Here is a 22810-nt window from a genome sequence, read left to right as displayed (position 1 = left end):
TCACAAAATTTTCATAAATATTATGGGTGTCCTGGGGTCACGAAAAAATCTCAATGATAAAAAGGGGTCGTGACTGAAAAAAGTTTAAGAAGCCCTGAGTTAGATAAGAAAGAGATACAAATTATGGATACAACATATAAAAACTTAAATTGCATATGATTTTTCATATTACATTGATACGTTTCTAAAATCACGCATTGGTATTTTTTTTTTAATGCTGGGAACTAACAATTTAAAAAATATTCTGTTTCATGCAGTCCCAGATAATAATCCTTTTTTTCAAAATGTGAGGAAAAATAGAACCCATATATTTCTTTGCAAAATTTAAACCAGCTTATTGAAAATTAATCGAATTAACTTGTAGCATTTTGAAAATGCTAAATCAAAACAACCTTCTTATGATTGTACTGTGATTATTGGTGATAAATCACACTGTTTAGCAACAATATATATGTGTTAATAATGTTATGACCTCTATAATTAGTATTACAAATCACTCATTTACTAAGTTTTTTTTTTTTTTTTTTTTTTTTTTTAAATCTGCCAAGGAGAGTATTTTTCTAAAATTCTTAAATGTTGCATAACTTGAACTTTTCAGTTAGTTGAATGCCAGATAGTCAGGCCTTTTAACATGATCACATTTTTTAGCAGTGATGTGTTGTGAATCTGTTATTAGGATTACAATTATTATTTTGAGGCTAAATTTTGAGCTGACATTTATGTTTAATCATAATATTTAAGGTTAGTAATTTTTCAGTTGAAACTTGTAAATATTCTAAGGGAAAAAATCATGAAATATATAAAAGTACAGCTTTCTGATTATCTGCACCCCCCAAAAAAGTCGTTAACTCATTGCTGATGTTATAAATTTGCAAAGATTTAGTTTGGATGTCTTCGTGACCTAAAGATGCCTTTTGTCAGCTGGAAAAATTTGTCAGCATTTTGAAAATGCTTATTCTTATTTCTCAAATCTCCATACTATCTCTCTTGTAGCATATCTTTGATTGTTTAAAATGAAAGCATTTTTTAAAATAAAAGTTCACAGATCCAATTCCTAGATGATGGCAAAGTTTGTGAGTGAGTGAGGCTACCTAAGAGATTTGTGTTTAGCTTTTTTTTTGTGCAGACTTTGGAAAATTCTTGCTGGACATTAATTTAATCCTTGAAAACAAAGATATGTCCCAAAAAGTATGGAATGCATGTCAAACTCCTATCTCAAGTGGACCAAATGTTCATCAGTATACAAAAATGTAGGCCGCAAGGGGAAAAAAAAAAAAAAAAAAGGCCACTTTCTTTCTTAAAGATGTATTTACTGAATTTTTTGCTTTCAAATTGAATTGCACTGGATTTCTATTAATAGCATCTATAAATGAGCTGACACTTTTTCAATGCCAATTGAAAAGAGGCAGAAGGCAAGGAAAGCTCATCTTCGATAGATCCGATATCATGGAACTTTTATTTGAATTTATTCTTTATACACTCAAGTTTCTCAGCACACACTTTTTGTAAAAAAAAAGCTCCCTTTTCGTTATTATTTTATAGTGCTAACTTTTTATTAATTTTTGAAGTGAGCTGTGGACCTACGAAAGATGAGGAGAGAGAGCCACCAGTTTAAGACAAATGATGCAAGATGATCGTAATTCTAATTCACATATCAAATATGTAATATTCCATTTAGTGATTTCAATAAAAATGTGAGCTTTGATTTTTAAAGTCGTAAGGTGTATATTAATTTTATAACAGTTAATTTTAATTTTAAAACCCTTTCCTTTCAGTTCTTGTTTCCCACTTACAACTCCCTACCAGAATGAGTTTTTGGAATCACTTTGACTGAAAACGAGTTTGAAGTAGTATTTATAAGAAGTTTAACTAACTTCGAGAGAGAGAGAGTGCTTAGGAGTCCTTAGTGGTACATGTTTGCATTCTGACTAACTCATTTTTGAAGCTGTTATGCTCAGCTGTATTGTACGTGCCTGCCGATAATCGTCAGCTAGTTTAATTTAAGGGTGAACTACGTAAGGCATTTGTGTTTAGCTGCGGCCAAGTCTATTTTAGTTAGTATTAGATTAGTTTCTTATCCTGATTTAAAAGTCCGTAGAAGCTTTCCTGTAAGCCCCAGAAGGGGCCAATTGTTATCATTTCTTCGAGTGAATAAAAAGATATTTTAACCTTTCTCGAGTTTATGTCGCCTACTTGAACTCAGAGATAAGTCGCTACTTAGGTCACTGGGTTCCTCGACATTTTATCATAGACAAAGTAGCGAAGGACATTAGAAAGTCATAATTTGTACCTCTATTTGCTGTATACCAGATCATATTTTGGAAACTATCTTTCAATAAGCTGTTTTAACACAGAAAAATATTTCCATAGTACTTATTTTTTTACTCTTATGCTCTCCTTTAATATATGTAAGATTAAAATCGCAATAACAACCTTGTATTTAGCGTACGTATGTGAAAAAACACTCAATCGTTTTCGAGGGCAGCTAAAGTTCCCTCTGCATCAGGAGAACGAAATTACTAGAAAGGGGAAAAGGAAGAAAAATAAAGCACTGGCAAAGAAGTCTCAGAAACATGTGGTTGTTATCAGCACACACATGGCCATAACCAGATTTTGAATCAGATTACACTGGCCGCCTACCTTTATTGAGCCAGGCTATCTGATCAAACATATAACACATAGACTAAAATGCAAACAAATCAAGGAAGTCAAAAAATAGGGAGCGAGGGGCAACTGCACTTTCACGCACCAAGACTGAACCTTGAATGAAAAAGTAGTAAGCTCAGTAAAAGTAGGCGGCTAGTGTAATCTGATTCAAAATCTGATTACAACCACGTGTGTGCTGATAACAACCACATGTTACTGAGACTCCTTTGCCAATGCTTTATTTTTCATCTTTTCCCCCCTTTCTAGTAATTTCATTCTCCTGATGAGGAGGGACCTTTAGCTGCCCTCAAAATCGATTGAGTGTTTTAACATATGTACGTTAAATAGAAGGTTGTTATTGTGATTTTAAGAGTCACATTGGCGAGTTTCTCTTCTATTCTGAACCATTTCGCAATATTTTTTTAAGAATGTACGTCAGTAATTTGCACATGTGCAGCATCTTCCCTCATCTCTTGCATACAAATGGATATAATTTTGAATCTTACCTGCAGGGAGTGTCCTTCATATTGCATGATAGAAATGTTTAAGAAGACTAGCTCCCCCTGCCTGTGATATAGTATTCATTATTCATTTCCTGGCAGCAAGAAATGTGACCCTAGGAAGTATTTACTGCCAGAAGCTGTGCTGGTTAACAATGCCTTGAGTGATGTCAAAGCTTGTGAGTGAGTGAGGCTGTTTAATAGTAATTCGGCACATGCGAACATGGCGGCAAGCAGTGTGTCTGTGGCTTTTGAGTAGTGGTGTGTGATCTCTTGTGAAGGAGAAAGTTAAACAAGCTGCAACTTTCAAAAGATTGCAAGCACAGTATGGCGAACAAATGATGTCACGGACAAGAGTGTACGAATGGTGTGAACAGTTTTGCAAAGGAAGGGAGCTGGTCACAAAGGAAGTGCATGGACACATTCGCCTGACTGCAGTCACACCGGTAAATATCCCACGTGTTGAGCAAATGATTCTTGAGAACCAGCGAGTAATAGTGTGGAACCAAGGTGAATATCAGTGTCGGGAGTATTAAGACAATCATCACAACCACTTATGCTTCCGCAAAATCTGTGCAAGGTGAGTTCCCCAGCAACTGACATTTGATCAGAAGTGGTCACACATGATGGTCTGTGAACAGCTTCTGAATTGGTTTTGAGCCCAGTTGAATTGTTGCAATCCATCATCACGTGTGATGAAATATGGTTGCACAATTCAACCCCAGAGACAAAAAGAAGCAGCATGGAATGATGGTATAAAGATTCCTCGCCACCCAAGAAAAGCAAAACGCAACCATCGGCTGGAAAGAACATGGCAAGTATCTTCTGGGACGTTAATGGTGTTATCCATGTGAATTTTCTGGACAAAGGAAACACATTTAATGTCCAGTATAACTCCACATTGTTCAGTGGTGCTGTACGAAAGTCCATTCACAAGAAAAGACCTGGGAAGTTGTCTGGAAATGTCATTCTTCTCCATGACAATGCCCGCCCTCACAAGGCCAATGTGATAACAACAACTGTGGCTGAAATGCGTTGGGACGTTCTGCCCCCTCCCCCCTACAATCCAGATTTAGCCCCCCGTGATTATGATTTGTTTGCACCCTTTAAAGACAATCCAGAAGGGAAGAAATTCACGATAGATGAAGCGCTGCGGAACGATGTCCTCCAGTGGCTACGACAAAAACCAAGCTCTTTCTACGCCAAAGGAATCAGGGAGCTGCCATAATGATGGCAACAGTGCCTTGACGTACATGGAGAATACTTTGAAAAGCTGGCATAGTTTGGTGCTTCTTGTGCTATCTGTTTCTTCTGAAGAAATAAAAGTCCTGGTCAACCTTGAATGACCCTTATAATAAACATCTTGATTCATGGAAATAGATGATTCCCCCTTTCCACATGATCAATGAATTCTCATAAGTTTTGCAGGCTGGGCTACAGAAAGTGTACTTTGAATGAGTTTTGAAGATGCTAACCAAAGCACAAAATAAAGAAATTATATGTATTTTGCAGTTTTTGAGCTCATACCCTAAATATGATGATGAACTGTTGAGCCACTACAAACAAAAGTTGCACCTGGGGATCTTTTGGCTGGCAGCTGCTAAATCACCTTCCATATAGCCCAGAATCAGCATTTACAAACTACTATGTCTTTCTGCACCTGAAAAAGTTTCTCAGTGATAAGCATTTCCAAACCAATGAAGTAGTGATAACAAAAGTTCAGAAACCGCTTTCCTCTTAGGGGAGGTCACTTCTACAGCACAACAAAAAGTAGTCTCATACTACTAAAAGGTTTCGACAACAAAAAAATATGTGGAAAAATATCTAAAGGTATGTAAAATCTCTAAAATAAATAAATAAATAAAAAAATTCCTGAATGTTCAGTAATCCAATTTTTATTGTAAAACGGTTCTTTCTTTAAAATTCCCAGTCTTCCATCTCCACTTGGTGAAAATCCACAATTAATTTTTTGAGCAAATAGAGTACCAAGAAATGGTGGTTGAATAAGATATGAACTTGAATAGCATACTTAATAAAAATGTCCCTATAAATGCTTACCTTACAAGACTTTTGTAGAATTTTCCTCTCCATTAGCTAAAAACAATGCAAGATGTATAACTTTTCAAAATACAAAATATTATTTTAAACAATCCTTTTTTTTTTTAATTACTGAAGTGCTATTTTTCATAAATAAAGACTCAAAAAACTTTAAAGAACTTTTTACATAAGGAAGAACAGTACTCACTTTTATGTTTAGCCCCAGAATATGCATAACCAATTTCCACTCTAGGTTCTTTGAGAATATAAATAATTTTATCACGGATATTTTGATCCTTAGTCACTTTTAGAAGCTGTCGAATGTCTTCATGCAGCTTTGTCTCTCTTTTCTAAAAACATTCTTTAAATTAATTCATTTCAACATGAAATCAAAACTTAAAGGATGATTATTTCTAAAACGATTTATCTTTATTGGATAAAACTTTGCCTTTCTACATTAGATTCACAGAAACATTTCAAGTATCAAAAGGATTATAAACAAATGCTTGAATTAGATTTTACAAGTTTTAATAGACACAAAGAAAAAATACAGTTACTAAACTATAAGTAAATACTAAACAGAATAGCAGGGTATTTATAAAGCACTAAAAAATTCTAACTATTGGGAGGCAAGAAACTTTCAGAAGAAAAATTGGTACTTTCTGATTAGTCATACTCCCTCTCTTGAAATGTCACCAATTCATTGGCAACTAGTTTTTTGCCATGTTAATATGTGAAAGGCAACAGCCATTGTCAAAATGGAAACCTATTAAAAATCCATAAAACAGCAATCAATTAATAAAATTTAAAAAGCAAGTAACATCAGTAATAAAATATCTGGCTCTTTTAAGAAATGCTTATATTCACTTTTTGAAGTGGATGCTGTTGTTGTCCTCTCATGTACGCAGCAATCTATTTTTTTAAAAAAGACAATTGTACAAGTTTGACATCCTGCAAATTACCACAAAAGGTATACACATTTCTTGGAGATAATTAACCAATCTACAGTTGTGTTTGGGTATAATTTCCAGGTCTTTTTCATACAACTTCACTAATGTTTTTTTTGTCCAACAATAAATGAAATGAACAGCTGTTGTATACAACATACGCCCATCTTCAAACCAATATCTGATCTACATCCTAACACTCTGTTTGATATTTTTTACATTGCATTTGCATAAAATATGATCATTTAAAAAATGTAACTTCACAGAATGTGAATTTCTGCATTCTCTACTGTTGGGTAAGATATCATATTTCTAAAGAAATGCAATGCTTTCTTTTTTCACCGCTGGCAAATTCCTGTCTTATTACAATTCATTACAAGGGGGCAAAAATGTCAAAAACAAACATTAATCGGAAAAAGTGAGTCTCAGATTTGGAAGGAAGAAACTGACATGCACTGAAATCTATATCTCCTGTGCTTGCATGCATATCAGCGATGCCACATAAATACATTTTGGTGAAAATGGGCTGCCATATAACTATTCTGGTGACATAGTGCATTGCCTCATAATTATTTTTTGGGGGAAGGGGAGGATAATCAGAAAGAAAACAAAAATTAATCATACATATAAAATATATCTACATGCACACAAATATGAACGCATGTGCAATGAAAATTTTGAATCTCATAAATGATGATAAAAAATGAATGTTATATACAGGTGCAGTTGAGTATTTCTTTCTTTCTGATATCACATAAAAATATGCAGCTAAATTAGTGCAAGATGCATGCTGTAGTTATTAGCTTATTTTTTACATCTTCAGCAGAAAAAGGTGTGAAAAGAAGGTGAAAATTATAATACTGACACTTGATTAAGAATAGCAGTTATTGTTTAGCTTTGTTTCTTTGGTTGATTAAAAGTTTTGGTTTGCAAATCTTTCCTTACTATAGAATGAAAGACCTTCAGTTACATTTTTGCTGTTAAGTACAAATAAGTGTCATTAGACACATAACAGAATATAAAATAAGAAGAAGAATCATATGACACAAATTAATTTCAATTTTATTTTATACTCCCTTTCGAAAAGAGAATGGCTTCAAGAAAAGTCTTGATGAAAAAAAAAAAAAGCATTAAAGCAGTAGACAATGAGAATTATCATACAGAAAATACAAATTATGGAAACTTGAACTAAATTTCTAAAAATGCTGGATGCAAATTTTAAGCAATATATTTTTGGGAAATAACACAGTTCTTAGATTCTGAATTTTAGAGTTGAAATTTCAATCATCAGTCCCTTTGTAACATTTAAATTTAACTACTAATTAGCTACATGCTAATTTCTTTCTTTTATAACTTGCTTCTTGATGTACCACTCAGTCCAGAGATTTATGCAAATTAAGGCAGGAAGAAGCATAGATTAAAACTAAGAGGATATTTCATCTGACATTCTGAGTAGAATTCTCACTGTTGAACTTGTTTAAACAGCCAACCTTCATTGGATGGTTGTCTCTTCAGAAGCCAAACACCTGACATTAGCTATGTTTGGTAAGTATAGAAATTTAGTTGTATGTTTCCATCCATCCAGGCAACACTGTAGCTGTGTTCAGCTTTGTTTTTGTTGGAAATATAAGCTAGCAGTGAGTTGCAGTGGATGAGAAGTTGAAATATTTGTTTTGTATTGTTTTTAATTTTATGCCTCAAGCTATGGAAAATAAAATATTTATTTTAGTTTTTATATTTTTAATTTTCTATGTTCATAATGAGCATTAAAGATAATAAGTAGCAAATCAGTAGAGTTAACTTCTAAAGATTAGGGTTTTTTTTTTTTTTTTTTTTTGGTTTACTAGAATACGGCAAAGCACTCGAGGGCTATCTGCCTTAAGGGAGGGATGCCTTCGTGGAGGACTTTTTAAGGGAAACTGGCTCGTATACACGTTACACATGGGGAAAATCACGAAAACACCCATGCAGCCAGCCCGTTCGCGGGATTCGAACCTCGGACCGAACTACCAGCGTTCAGCAACGTTACTGCTCGGCCGCTGGTGGGCAAAGATTAGGTACATAGCAAGTAGTTAAGCAGACACATATAGATGTTATAGTGATGTATGATGGAAAAGGTTGAGTAATTGTTTGTGCATTTATGAAAAGTTAAAATTAGTGCCAGGAAAATCTAAATTTATAAGTAGCTAATACTGTAAAAAGATAACAAAAATGGCAATGAAGAGGTGATAAAGCCCCAGTGTTGGACAAGAATGCATCAGTCTGGCAAGATCTGATTCCAGGCCAATTAGGATCTATTAGAGGGATCTTGCCAATTGATTTAGCATGATGCTAAAATTAAATATGAATTTTGATTTGACAGGCTTAGTGCTATATTTTTTGGAATAGCAGAAAACTCATTTTGCATTGTATTCAGTACCAAAATTTAAGAGGGTAATAATGATAACATCATTGTTAAACGAGGGGCATCAAACTGATTTGAGCATATCGACAAGACACTGCTCGGGTACATCTATGCACCAAGTTGTACATACGGGGAATTTAAGCAAATGTTAAAAGTTATATAATAATATGTTCAAGATAAAAAAACTACAAAAGAAATACTTAAATAGAGGGATAAAAAGTTGAGAGGCCAAACATCTCTTCTTAATCTTAAACCCTTTCAAGTTTCATTTAACATGACTGTGATGAAAAATGTGGAATTACCATATGCGCTTATGCAGTTAATGGGAGGCTGAAAAACACCTATGTTAGACAGCAGTAGTGCAAGAAGCTTTTTTTTCTACTGTTGGCTAGAATTTTTACAAGCATTTTAAGAAATATCGATTGATTGAAGTGCAAAGGATGGAAGAAGTGAAAGGCAATGTTTGGTACTAGGCAGCATAATTTTAAATGTAATGGTTAAAAATTATTTAATATCATTTTGGTATTAAAAAAAATATTAGCTGAATGCTATTTTAGCAGAGATTTCCTGCAGAAGGTCAAGTCCTGATTAGATATTAAAGAAAGCATCAATACACTAGATATAAAGGCAGGTGGACATGGCAGCCTAACTTACTGCCCAGAACTTGTTAGAACAGCTTGAATCAGCACACACATCATAGGATTCATACATAAAACTAGCTTATTAAAAAAAAAAAAAAAAAAAAGATTCAATTCTTTTTTTGCATTTGTTAATTAAAAATCTCTTTTAAACCATTAAAGATTATATTAAGCTCTCTGATGTCAACACATTTCCCATCATTTAAAAAAACCTGGGAGACTGACTTTAATCAACGATTCTTTTTTTGTAAATCATGATTTAAATCATTGATTTTAATCAACAAATTAAAATCACCGATTCTCTGGAAATGAAAAATATAATATCTGATTGTAATTGTTAAAAAAGTATAAATAGTCTCATTTTCAAATTATACTTTAAAATAATGCTATTACTTACCTTTAATTCTTCATTTTCAGTAGATAATTTTAAAACACGCTCCCGTTCTTCAAAGCAACTGAGCTGGAGCTCAACTAAAGCTTTCTGAAGGTCAGATATTTTCTCCCCTCTTCTTAAAACTTCAGCTTCAAGTTCATGCTAGAGAATTTAGAAAAATAAATAAACTATTGCCTAAGCTATAAAATTGCCATATTCTTAGATTTTACTTATTAAAAAACTATTAATATGTATTTATTTAAGGAACTTCACAGCTGACAGAGAAACTGTACTCAGAAGTTTATCAGTCAGCAATATTGTGTTCCAAAAAATACATCTTACAAAGCTATAAAAATCAATATAATAACTCATGAAAGACTTACTTTCACTATCTGTTCAACATAATATTGCAACAGTTTCCTTTTTAGCAATTTATATATTAATTTTCATTCTCATGTCTATATTTTCTTTACTAATTAATTGACATTTTATGCTCATATATTGCAATTTAATTTTACTACTAAAAATATTTAAGTTATAAATATCAGACATAGATTTTTGGTTCTCCCTGACCATAAAATTTCTTTTCTTTCCTTTTAAAGTATATATATATATATATATAAGTAGTTATTTAAACACAGTCATGTTGCAAAATGGGTATAATTTCTGTTTATTTGTTTTATTTAATGTGTTTGGGCATAATTTTTGTTTTAATGCGATGCTAAGAATGAAGAACCCAAAAGTTCATATTCTTCATACTGTGTTCTTTTATTTTAAAAAAGGAATAAATGCTAGTCAAATTGCTCATAAAATTTACGTGGTTCTTTCCTGGAAATAAATATAAAAGCTCCTTTTTTCAAACAACTCATTACTAGAGATGAGAAGTGGATACCATATAACCATGTTATAGGAAAGATTAAGAGGGAGCTTCATCCAAAAAAAGTAATATTCTGTGGATGACAGGACTACAAAGAATATACTATGAATTGTTGCCAGCAAATCAGACAAATTTGGGAAAATGCTGTTCCCAATGGCAGCTTAAAAGTAGAAAGCGAAGCAAAGCACCCAGAACTGACTGGTCATTGAGGTGATGCTTTCCATCATGATCTCTCTTCGGCCTCCCATTTCAATGACTGTCAGAAGAAGACTAATTAAGTATGGCTGGGATATTTTGTATCATCTGACATATTCACTAGACCTTGCACCTTCAGATGACTTCAAAATTTTCTGAATGACCTAAGTTCATTTCTTTAGAGACTATCAAACAGCACCTCAATAACTTCTTCAAGAACACATGTAATGGCTCCTTTAAAAAATCTGATAGGGCTGGTGACCACCTGCCAATCAAAAAATCAGATGACCTGCCAATTCCCTTTTAAACACCAGTGAGCTTTAAATAAAGTATATTTTTTGGTTAATCCTATGTGAAAAAAGTCTAATTTGTTGTTCTGATAAATACTACAAACATCTTTACTTTGGTAAAACGGTAAAAACTCTAAGCACAAAATTTATGAACTTAATTTTGCGAAAAATAAAGTAAAATTAAATAAGATTGATAGTACGTGATGCTTTGAAATAAATAAGGTAAAATTAAACAAGATCTGATAATTTTTTTAATTTAATGACCAGTTTCAGGCAGTGATTTTCAAAACTATAATAACATTAGAAAACAATAGTTTATTTGATTAAATCATCATTAACTTATTAACATTAAAGTGGAATATTTATTTTAGTAATTTATTAAATTCGGAGCATAAAATTTTCTGAGTGTAATGAAGGGAAAAAAAAAAAGGTAAAATAAAATCTAGAAGCACTCAGATTTTATATTACGCCCAAAAGGAACCTTTTTTTAACGTTTCGTGTGTTACCTATATTTATTGAATATCATGTTCTTCGCCCGTAAACCACATACATTTGAAAACAGCATATCTTTAGAATTTCCACACTGGAGATAAAACTGTTATTTTCCGTACAGTGCTCGCTCTGAACTCGTTGAGTTTGTTAATCAAAAATGCGTTAAAGTTTTACAAAATATGAAATAGATTAAAACAAATTCGAAATTCGGCTGTCCAGATGCCCATGTTCGGGTGGAGGATTACATTATTCAATATTTTATGGCTCTAGATACTGTCGTTTTTGTCACAGTGCGAGAAACATACATGTATTCATGCACCCGTTTGGGCTAATAAATTAAATTAACAGTAAATAAAAAAAATTTTATGCAGAACTAAAAATAAATAAAAAAAATAATCACTATAAAATTCAAGCAAAATTAATTATTATGGTTAAATACAATTTTAATATTAGAATTAAATGTAAAAAAAAATTTAAGGAGTCAAAAGTGTTTATCACTATGATGTATTATGAAATATAATTGAAATAAAATTCCTTTATAGAAATTGTGCTATAATGCTTATCTACAATTTTAAGAAAGCAGCACAATTTAGAATTTTAAACGAAACTTTCAAAAATTCGTTTTTAAATATTTTAGTATTTTTTACTTATTTACACCAATAAAAAGCATAAAAATTGCAAGAGAAAACAGCTTGTTTGAAATTTTCTATAGTTCAGATTTAAAATATTATTTTCTAAAAGAAGTAGTTACAAATTTCCTTATATCATAGGAAAAGCTAAAAAAATATCCAGCTCTGAAATGCAATAGCTTTATAATTATTTGGAACATTAATTATGCTTGATAAATATGCTACATTTTTAAAAATCATTCTCAATTTCAAAAATAAAAATATGTAAAAATTCTAATTTGTGTAATTCGGCGCTACAACCAACTTTTTCTTGACAATTATACATTATTATACATATTCATACAATGTACCAAATGCAGAATATGCACTGTAACATATGTAAATAATTTAATGCAAATCCCTAATGAAGTAATGTATGTTCCTAATGTACAGTATTCGTCTAATGTGTCATATGTCGCTAATGTAACCATGAATCCTTCCAGAATTGTATAACTGTAACAATACGAGATCGAAATGAATAAAATTTGTACAATGTACCAAATGTAGTGTATGCACCGTAATATATGTAAATAATACAATGCAAGTCTCTGATGAAGTAATGTATGTTCCTAATGTAGTGTATTTATCCAATGTATTGTATGTCTCTAAGGTAACCCTGAGTACTTCCAGAATTGTATAACTGTAATTATCGAAGACATTCGTACAAGGTACCAAATGTACAGTATGCACTGTAACATATGTAAATAATTTAATGCAAATCTCTAATGAAATAATGTATGCTCCTAATGTAGAGTATTCGTCTAATGTATCGTATGTCTCTAATGTAACCATGAATCCTTCCCGAATTGTATAACTGTAACTTCCAGAATTGTATAATTGTAAGATCGAAATGTATAAAATTTGTACAATGTACCAAATATAGTGTATGCACCGTAACATATCTAAATAATGTAATGCAAGTCCCTAATGAAGTAATGTATGTTCCTAATGTATTTATTCAGTGTATTGTATGTCTCTAATGTAACCATGAATCCTTCCAGAATTGTATAACTGTAACTATCCAAGATATTCGTACAAGTACCAAATGTAGAGTATGCATTATGTATTATGTGTATTGAGCATATTTCCACATAGCGCTTCTGCTTTACGCATACCTTACTATGTCTCCTATGTGTGCAATATTTGCATTTATGTGCTCTATGTGTTTCCGTATGTATTCTGTGTTATTCATGTTATGTCTTTTTGTGTGTGTTTTTATGTCTTTATGTTATGTAATTATGAATGTGTTTTTATGCTTTTATTTTTGTGTATCTATGTGTTTCAGCTTATATGTGTGTTTTAGTGTTTCAATGCTATTCTTTATATTCTTTTTAAGTTACTTTGTTTTATAAACAACGTCCTATGTAAAATCTACTCGACATCTAGCCCCAGTATGGCCATGAAAACTCCCAGTGCAGCATCATGGGGCTCCAGCGAGTTGTTTCTTCGAGATAGTGGAGGACGTGAGACATATGCCTGTTTACCTATGTTATACACCAGGCATCCCCGTTCTCCGTCACCTGTCTAAAAGAGTTACCAGAAATAAAGAAAAAATATATAATGTTTTAACAAATTCAGTTGCATGATTTCCCAAGTCCAGTTGGAAATCAATACAGAAGATGAAGAACATCATTTACTGCCTCTTAAATCGTTTAATTTACTAATCAATAACAGGCAGATTAAATTTTTAAAAAATATTTTAAATATTACACTCTATCAAATGACAATAAACTGGTGCTTAGAAGTTAAAAATATTTTATATCCAATACCTTTAAAATTCTTGATTATTTTTTAATCAAATCTTGTTAAATGTTGCCACAGATTCTATTTGCTATATTTCTTCTTTAAAAACAATACATAGGGATAACATTTGGCAGCAACACACTTTCATTTGTGTTGCCATATATTTTTTATATATTCACTATATTATTTCCTAAAAAATAATACATGATGATAACATCTTGTGGCTGCATTTGAAAAATGATATAAATACAAAATTGATATGGACACAAAAGTAACACAGACAAAAAAGTCAGGTCTGAGAGAAACAGCACCTCTGGTGCTAAAAAAAAGAGTGTTTATTATTAATACACATTTCAAATATACATACCCTATCAGCAATAAGATCTTTCAAGTGCTTATCAACTTTCTCTTTGAATTTATCATCCTTCTTCTGATATTCATCAAATTTTCTTTTGTAGAATTCCAGCAAATTTGTATTTTCGGTAGGATCAGAAGCACTAATACCACTTGATGAAGAAGTCTTCCCATCAACCATGATCCAGCTAAACAGCTTTAAAGGCAGATATTTATTCAAGCAGAAATAAAATTAAAAATTATATTAATTACAAATCAGACAAACTTTAATTATTATTACATAATTCTAGTTGTCGAATTAAAGATTCAACAAAATTAATTTAGTTTCTAGAGTATTTCCATGCAAGAAATACAGGGTGTCTAAAAAAATGTACTCCCACTTAGAATGATGAGAAAAACTTTATTTCTGAACACAGAGTGAAATGGAAGGGCTTCGAATACAGAAGACAAATATAATAAAGTAATCATGTTCATGAATGTTCAAATTGATAACCATCATTGTCCAGAAAATGCTGATAACGTGCACAAAGGGATTCGCAAACATCCCGAAACAGGGCATCAGGAATATCGTGACATTGTCCTTCAATTTCCAATTTTAATGCATAAATTTTTCTTGGTTTGATGCGATAAACTAAAAGACAGAAGACAACAGTAAGACAAGAAAGCATGTATTTATTGGCAAATTAATTCCATCTGAAGCTTCCAGGAATAGATAAAACAGAAGCAAAGCAAAGATCTGATAATCCAGGATGCCAGAATCTTCAACTTCAGCAATGCCAGATTATCAATTGTATTGGTTTACCAGACTGAAATTGTTTCCAAATCATATACTTGTGCATTGCTCAATACACTGATGAATGAAAAATTTACGCATAGTAATTTTGAAAATATATTCAACAAACAATTTATATTGGTAAATACATTTATGCAAAGTTTAACTGGTATTTTCTGATTATCCACACTTCTACCAGAAAGCTGTAAAAAGGTATTGGTAAGGCAATGATCAGTCAATTGGGTTGATCTTTACAATATGGTAACTGGTAGTTTGGCGACATTTTGGAGGCGATAAAGGTTACTACCTGGGACTTTGGTAATAATGTGAGCAGTACTCAGTTCCGATTACGCATTATTTTGTGTGAGGGAAATGAGAGATCATGGGATATGTCATGTTATATTAATGGACGAATTACGGTTCTTTAATCGGAAAAGGGGGGAAATCGGGAAAAAATCTGGAAATTTTGTATTTGGTTTATTCTGTGTTGTGTGAAACAGTGTTCGTGAATTTTTGGATCCCATGGCCGTAACTAAAGAAAAGTTTATCGGACACGTAATCAAGATTCTGAAGAAGATTAGGTAAGTTAGTATTTTTAATTATTTGAGGATATTATTTTTATGCATTGTTCTAAATGTAAGGTGGAAGTAAAGGCATTTGGTATTATTGGGAAAATTGTCATTAGCAATGATTTAGTTTAAAGTAATTAGGATTGTAAGGTAATTTTTATTAATTTAATGTATGTGCTCATTTATATATTAAGTAGTGTTTTTGAATTTAATTATATTTTAATTAAATGATAGTTATTTTGTGAATTTTATGTTTGTAGAAATTTGGTATACGTTTAAGTTGAAGTAAACGTGCATGGTAATAATTTAAATATTTGATACTAAGTATTTGTAATGCTTGCGGTATGAATTCGTTGGTGACATGTATAATGTAATAGATGATTTAGAGGTAAACGTTTTTGGATATTTTATTTATTTTATATGTGGAAATGTTCATATATGGAAAGGGTAAATACTTTTTCGCGATCAGGTAATTTCATATATGTTCTTTTTACCGGGTTTAAAGATTGAGAAAATTGTCATGTATTTTCGTGAAATTTTTCTAATTTATGAGAAAAAAGCAGTGTACATGGATATAGTGAAGAGTGTGCGCAATGCCATTTTTGTGCAATTCTGGGATGTTTTTTTAAGTAAAAATAAGTCGGCATGTACATGGTTTATGTGTATGTGGTATTTTGAAAACGCGTAAAGAGTACGGTATTGTGCACTTTTTCCCAATTTTGCAGTGAATATTTGTCATGATTAAGCAGTTTTGTTAGATAAAATTTCTAGCATAAGTGTAATTCGGCTAGTAGATTGTTGGAAGAAGTGTTCAGTAGATAAAAAGAAAAGAAACATGTCTTTACTTCGTGAAGACAAAATGGCGGCGGGAAAAAAAAAATAGAGGGTTGCTGTAGGAGAGTTGGTCGCCAAATTTTCGCCAAAAAAACGCCAAGTTACCATAATGTAAAGATCAACCGTCAATTGATATTGACAAGGCAATGATCAGATCAGTATTGAATGAACAATGATCAGATCTCTAAAGTCAGCAATGATTGTGTAACTTTAGTGAAAGATAATGAGATAGCACCATTTAATTACATTTAATTAGTTTTCACTTTTTAATATTTTGCTTGAAAGAAATCATCACTGCAGCACATGAAGATATTTCAAATAAAGTTTGAATATCCACCTCCATAGATTCCATTCAATTTTTCTAATCTTTAATAACACATAAATATTTATTATTTTTTCCTTATTTAGCATAATGAAATTTTTATCCTTAATGCTTTCAAGTCAATTAATAATATTAAGCTTTTGATGAATTGTTAAAGGGCCAGTTTACGTCCTTATCAATAGTTTGATCAAGTTTTTAAAACATTTTTAAATAAATAAAGATAAAGAAAACAAATGATTATTCTAAAGTGAAGTTTTAAAAAAATCATTAATTGAAAATGGCAAGAAAATGCAAAGCAGATGCTGAATCTTATCGAATATTACTATTTCTAGTCGAGCCAAATCTTAAGAAGAATGTCAGTAAAAAAGGTGCTGTATTATCAGATTTGTTGGACTACTGAACTATGAAACTTTCAGAGTCGTTAGATTTATTGTTAAATCTAGGAAACTACGTGAACATCTTCTAGACTGATCAGATTACCTTACAACAGTACTATTATTCCAAGTATCTTATCTGATGACATACAGCATAATTTCAAGCTATATTATTAGAAGTTTGAACATGAATTTTCTAGATAACTGAAAACATGATAAACCTTACACATTTACTATCATATTGCAGGGAAAGCAATATTATAAAATCGGGCAATCTACTGAAAATCCTGTCTGTTAAAAATATATATTTTATTTCTCTTTCATTATAAGATCTACGACAACTTTAGTGTAGATTAATGTAGATTTCAAAAAATCTACATGTAGTCACGTGGATTTTAAAAAAGTTACGCGATTCTTATCTTGCTAGGTTCTGCAAAATCACGATTCCTGAAAAAACATCGAAATTTCGGAAATTTCATCGAAAATTTCATATTAGGAATTAAATTATCATGCTCTACACAGCGTTTAAATATGGGGGTTGAACTACATTATGTTAAATTTAAAGTTTCACATTTATCTCTCCTTTTAAATGCAACTAAGTAAGATAATACTTAAATGTTTATACCTAAATTTCGCTCCCATTCGTTGATGCAATATCCCACTACAATGGTAATAAAACACAGCGATTTTCTTGCCATAAAACATCATATGCACACCCTCATTGCAGATAAAAATATAAACAAGAAGTAGTAAACAAAACAGTAAGCAACGGAATTTGAATTTTGTTCACCGAGATTGAGTTTAGGCAATTTAATGCTGACTGTAAAGCTTATCGAATCTTAATGATGCACCGGATGTAAAAACATTGATACTTTTTCTCTTGATAATGTGGATGACAATTTTACTAGAACAAGAAAATGCCAAAATATAAAGTCTGCTTCTCAACATATAGTAGTATTAATTTTTAAATAAATATTTGGGAGTCGATGAAATTTTAGAGGATCAATGATCATCAGAGAATCAGCACCGACAGTTGATTGAAATAATCAAGATCTCATTGATTATAAAAATTTCTTAATAAAATTGATAATTATTAATATAAAGCTATATCGCATTGACGATGTTTTCAATGTAAACTTCAACAAACGATGTTTCTACCTGAAACTATGAATTCCACTACCAGTTCTACTTTGTTTGTCGGAGTTTTGAGATATTCCTCGGAGAACAGCTTTGGTGGCGCCAATTTGGCTCCTGTAAGGACGTGGGCGACATTTTATTATGCCAACGGAAGCAAGTATCAATTTTTTGCAGGTATATTTTCTAACATTTTTGTTTTACATTTCCTCCCCATACTTTTTGCGCAACGTTTTACTTGTAATTAAATTTATGTTTTCATTTAGTAAGTTCTAAATTTTAGCGCAAACATTGCCAAATTTGTTTTGTTATTATTACTTTGGCGACTTGAATTTTTTGATTTCCTGACAACCGTAGCGCTTATCTTGAAACAATCATTGACAAGTTGGGAATTCAAATAATTCTTCTTACTATGTCATCCTATAAGAATACATAAATGCTATTTCAGTATGTGATGCTTCCAAAATATATTTCTATTCCATGCTGTTTATGAATTCCTTTATTCTAGGAATATGTTATTTAATTGCAGAGAAGTTATTTTGAAATATATTTGCCACGTACGATGGCATTTTCTTCCAATTTCTTACTGCTAATTGAATAATTATATTGTTATTTATTTGTTTATCTTTTTAGCCCAAAAGGGACGTTAGTTCCGAATGAGATACTGGTCTTGAAACGGCATTATTAGTCTCGAAACGGCCTATCACTTTTCAAACTGTTGCCACCAATTATTATCTGACAGTATTATACTTAAAGAAGTTGAATAATGAAAAATTTGCATGAATGTACGTATGTTTCCCGTACTGTGAAAAAACAACGATACCTAGAGCCATCAAGTTTTGAATAACGTAGTTCCCACCCAAATATGGACACCTGGAAGCCCGAAATTTGAACTTCGAATTCGTTTTATTATCTATTTCATATTTTATTTAAACTTTAACGAAATTTTGATTAACAAACTAAGTGATTTCAAAGCGAACAGTGGAAACACTGTACGAAAAAAATATCTTTATCTCTAACGCGAGAGACTGCTTATCGAAAATTCTAAAGACATGTTGTTTTCAAATATTTTGTGATTTTGCAGTTGAATCGAAATTTACATCACATAAGCGCCAAATATGTCATATTTAATAAATAAACAGAAAAAAATAATAAAAGACAAAAAAAAGTTTTATAAATCCATCTTAGTAAGAAAACTGAACACACAGATCGTATTTTATTCTCGAGTGTCAAGATGTAGAAACACCTTTTTACTCGGCTTCTGATAACAATCTGGAAGGAAAAGAAAGAAGAGTAGTGTAGTAGGAGGTGTGGGAGGGGGAAGAGAGTCAGGTCAGCGCTAACAGCGGCGAATGGGGGGGGTGAAGTCAGTGTCGTTACAAGGTGTAGCAGCGGATGACAGACCGCAGAGTCAATTTAGAGTAGGCGAGTCAATTAAGGTTGTAATTCTTATGTGGGTAGGCTGTCAGATGGGTACCAATGTTTTTCACCGGGATGCAGGGAGTGTCTGTGAGTGCTAATAAGGCTATTACTGTGGGTTTGTACTGAATGAAAGGAGTTGACCGCTAATCGTTCAATATACTCTTGAATAGGTTCGATTTGAAGGTCTCTGTGAACGTAGGTGTTTATAATATACCAAGGAGCATTGATAATTTCTCGTAAAATTTTATTTCGCAGAATTAGTAACTGCTTAATATTGGTTTTAGCTGCATGTCCCCAGATCAGAGCTGCATAAAGGAGGGCTGGACGAAGTATGGAGCAATATAAAATGAATTTGTTTGTAGTAGATAAGTTGCTTCTTCTACCAAGAAGAGGTCGCATAGTAGGTGTGGTGATTTTAAATTTTTGTGCTACGGAGCGGAAAAGAGTTCCGAAGGTAAGTTTTTGATCTAGAGTGACTCCAAGGTATTTGGTTTCATTAATCCAGTCTATTTCTTCGTCAAATATCTCAGGGGTATTTCATATTTTCATTAGGAAAATTATTGCCTTGGTTTTATCAGTGTTAATTTTAATCCTCCATAGGATGAGCCATTTTTCCAGGCTTATGAGATAGTTTTGGAGTTGGTTCTTACGGCGATTGCTGTGCAGACTTTAGTAAGTATGGCGGTGTCATAGGCAAAGAGTGCAAGATGAACAGAAGGGTCTTTAGGGATGTCTTGCGTATAAATACTAAAAAGATATGGCGAAAGTGCCGACCCCTGTGGGATACCAGCTTTGATTACTCTGGTGGTTGAGTAAGCAGTACCAATTTTGCTTTAAAAATGATTGAATTATGTTATTCCGGTTAAGATATTTATGTCTTTAGTTAACCTACATGCAATAATTGTGGAATTATCAACAATTTAAAAGTTTTTTAAGTGCGGCTAAGCTTAATTTTTGATTCCCATGGCTGCTACGTTTGTTTACATTTGAAACTTAGAAGAATAGTGGATCTGTTGCCAATCTAGAGAAATTAAGCTTCAGAACAACAAAGGGACATCTTCTTTTATTATTGCGAATTAAATTATGCTTAATTCAATCTGGAATGAACATTTAAGTTATTAGCTTGTTTTGGCGTAGAAACTGTAATTTTAATTGTAAAAATTGTGTTTTTAATTGTTTTAACTGTATTTCGTGTTTATGTTTTTCTATATAGCTTTCAAATTTTAATGAAAATATTTTGAATTTTTAGGTATTTTTGCCTTGCCGCGAAGTGAGAAATGAACTAACTAGTAGCGCATGCGCATTAGCTAAGCGGCGCTGAATCGTTTCTGAAAACTGTTTCTTTTTTTTTTTTTTTTTTTATTTGTTTAATTTCTTTTATATATCGTTTTAGATTTATTATAGTATTTGAATAGAACTTGTGGTAATTCTTAAAATGATATAATTTTTGTGCACTCTGAGCTATAAAATGAATGTTAATGCTGTTAAGTGAACGTAGCGCCAATGTGTCGCTATGGTAAATAAATGTAGTGAACTTTAAAAAGTGCATTTATTCTATTGTGGTTTATGCGCTATCGACGAAGTAGATTTAATTCAAAATTCGTTTACTGTTAATTCAATATTTTTAAATGATGTGCGGGAAAATTGCGTATAATTTAATATTCCCTACAAGGAAGTGGTGTACACACCAGATTTTTTAATACTCTGTTTACAACAGGTTTTGAAACAACTAAGTGTAGCAGTACAAAATCCGGTGTATTTTGTTTTACCTCTTATCTGTTTCATTCACTATATGTGCGCAATTCTTGATATAATCTGTATCCATAACATTTAGGGGCTCCCATTTAGTTACATCAGATATTTAAACAAGCTAATGTAATTTTTTTTTTAATTCGCCCTTTTAATTTGCACATTGAAAATTTTCTTGTGCGCAGCCTAAAACAAGCAAAAGAAATACATATTTTGCAAAACGTAAAAAAATTATTAATATTAAATAATATTAAATGCAAATTTGTGTAAAATGGGGCATTAAAAAATTTGTAAAAACAATTTTAGTGGCGCCATCTATCAATCCGTAAAGTAACTACAAAGTTAATAAACTAGATCCCCTAATACTGATATGATTAACTAAGGAAAGACTGAAAAAAAAATTCTATACTCACACTTAATGCTTCGTAGGGAATTCTAAACTTGTACTGCTATGCTGCTTTTAATTTTTTTTTATATTTTGCTATTTAATTATACATGTATTTGGCATAAGTACGAAGAAAATGATGCTTAATAATAAAGCTAAAAAGACAAAAAAATGAGATAGTAAGAACGTAATAGCAGAATTGTAGATTGCGTGGTCAGAAAGTAAAAGATTTCAACAAACACTTTTGGTTGAACATCAAAATCTTAAACAATTCAGATTTTTTAAAAAATTCTTCTTTTTTTGGCGAGGGGGGGAGTAGTTAACAACAACCCATTTTCAGAACTCCGTGTGGAAAATTTTTAGTTTGGAATACGTTCACTGACGGTTTTCCTCTTACATACATAATGAGTCAGATAAAATCAGTCAGTCTGAATTCATATTTCTTCCAACTGACTATTTTGCTGAATTACATATATTATATTTTAGTTTTTCTTTTAAAATATTACAAGTGCGCATACAAAGCTATTATATTTCGTATATAAATATCGGTTTTTCTTTCAGATTTAATTTTACAAGTACACTAAGTGACTGTTGTTTGTTTATTACACGATTGAAATTGATTATAATTCTTTTCAGACACAATTTTTGCAATTATGTCAAGTGATTATTTCCTAATCTTGGATCTTCTATTTAAAATGAGATATATTAACAAGCTGTCATATGATTGATGGAGAAATATTGTCAGATTTTTACTTCCTTGTACGAAGTAAAAAGGAAGTATTGTAATCGCAAAAAGTTTCAGGCAGCATATTTCAACGAAAATATCCATTTTGACCGCTATCGAATGCAATTTAACGATGTTTTTGCGTGATATCTGTGAGTAAGGACAGAATAAAATACTCTTTTCCTTCAAAAAAAAATTATAAACTGCTTTAAAATGAATTCTGAAGAGAAATTTTCCTGGCGTATGTACGAACGTATGTACGTACGTATCTCGCATAAGTCAAAAACGTGTAGCCTCAGAACGTCGAAATTTTGTATATAGGACTACTATACCATGTAGATGTGCACTTCGTATTTCGGTT

The 22810-nt window shown here is 31.8% G+C and overlaps 1 protein-coding gene and 1 long non-coding RNA gene across 2 annotated transcripts in view; one reads left to right on the top strand and one right to left on the bottom strand.

Moving 5' to 3' along the window:
• LOC118183757 (uncharacterized) overlaps window positions 1–13710 on the top strand; it is a 101401-nt gene extending 87691 nt beyond the window's left edge. Inside the window, exon 3 of the long non-coding RNA XR_004757286.2 lies at window positions 13454–13710. This is a non-coding gene — a long non-coding RNA (uncharacterized LOC118183757). The remainder of the gene's footprint in view (window positions 1–13453) is intronic.
• Window positions 1–17854, bottom strand: part of LOC118183756 (uncharacterized) — a 73274-nt gene extending 55420 nt beyond the window's left edge. Inside the window, exons 1-4 of the mRNA XM_035353363.2 lie at window positions 17661–17854; window positions 14178–14360; window positions 9570–9707; window positions 5392–5533 (exon numbers count right to left, since the gene is read on the bottom strand). Of these exons, the coding sequence (XP_035209254.1) occupies window positions 5392–5533; window positions 9570–9707; window positions 14178–14345 (448 nt within the window). The 5' untranslated portion in view covers window positions 14346–14360; window positions 17661–17854. The remainder of the gene's footprint in view (window positions 1–5391; window positions 5534–9569; window positions 9708–14177; window positions 14361–17660) is intronic.
• Between the last annotated feature and the right edge of the window lie 4956 nt (window positions 17855–22810).

The sequence above is a fragment of the Stegodyphus dumicola genome, chromosome 1 (genome assembly GCF_044657685.1).
Source record: "Stegodyphus dumicola isolate Sdum_Otavi_A_Nest chromosome 1, ASM4465768v1".
Lineage (NCBI taxonomy): Eukaryota > Metazoa > Arthropoda > Arachnida > Araneae > Eresidae > Stegodyphus > Stegodyphus dumicola.
This window is presented reverse-complemented; position numbering and strand designations above follow the sequence as displayed.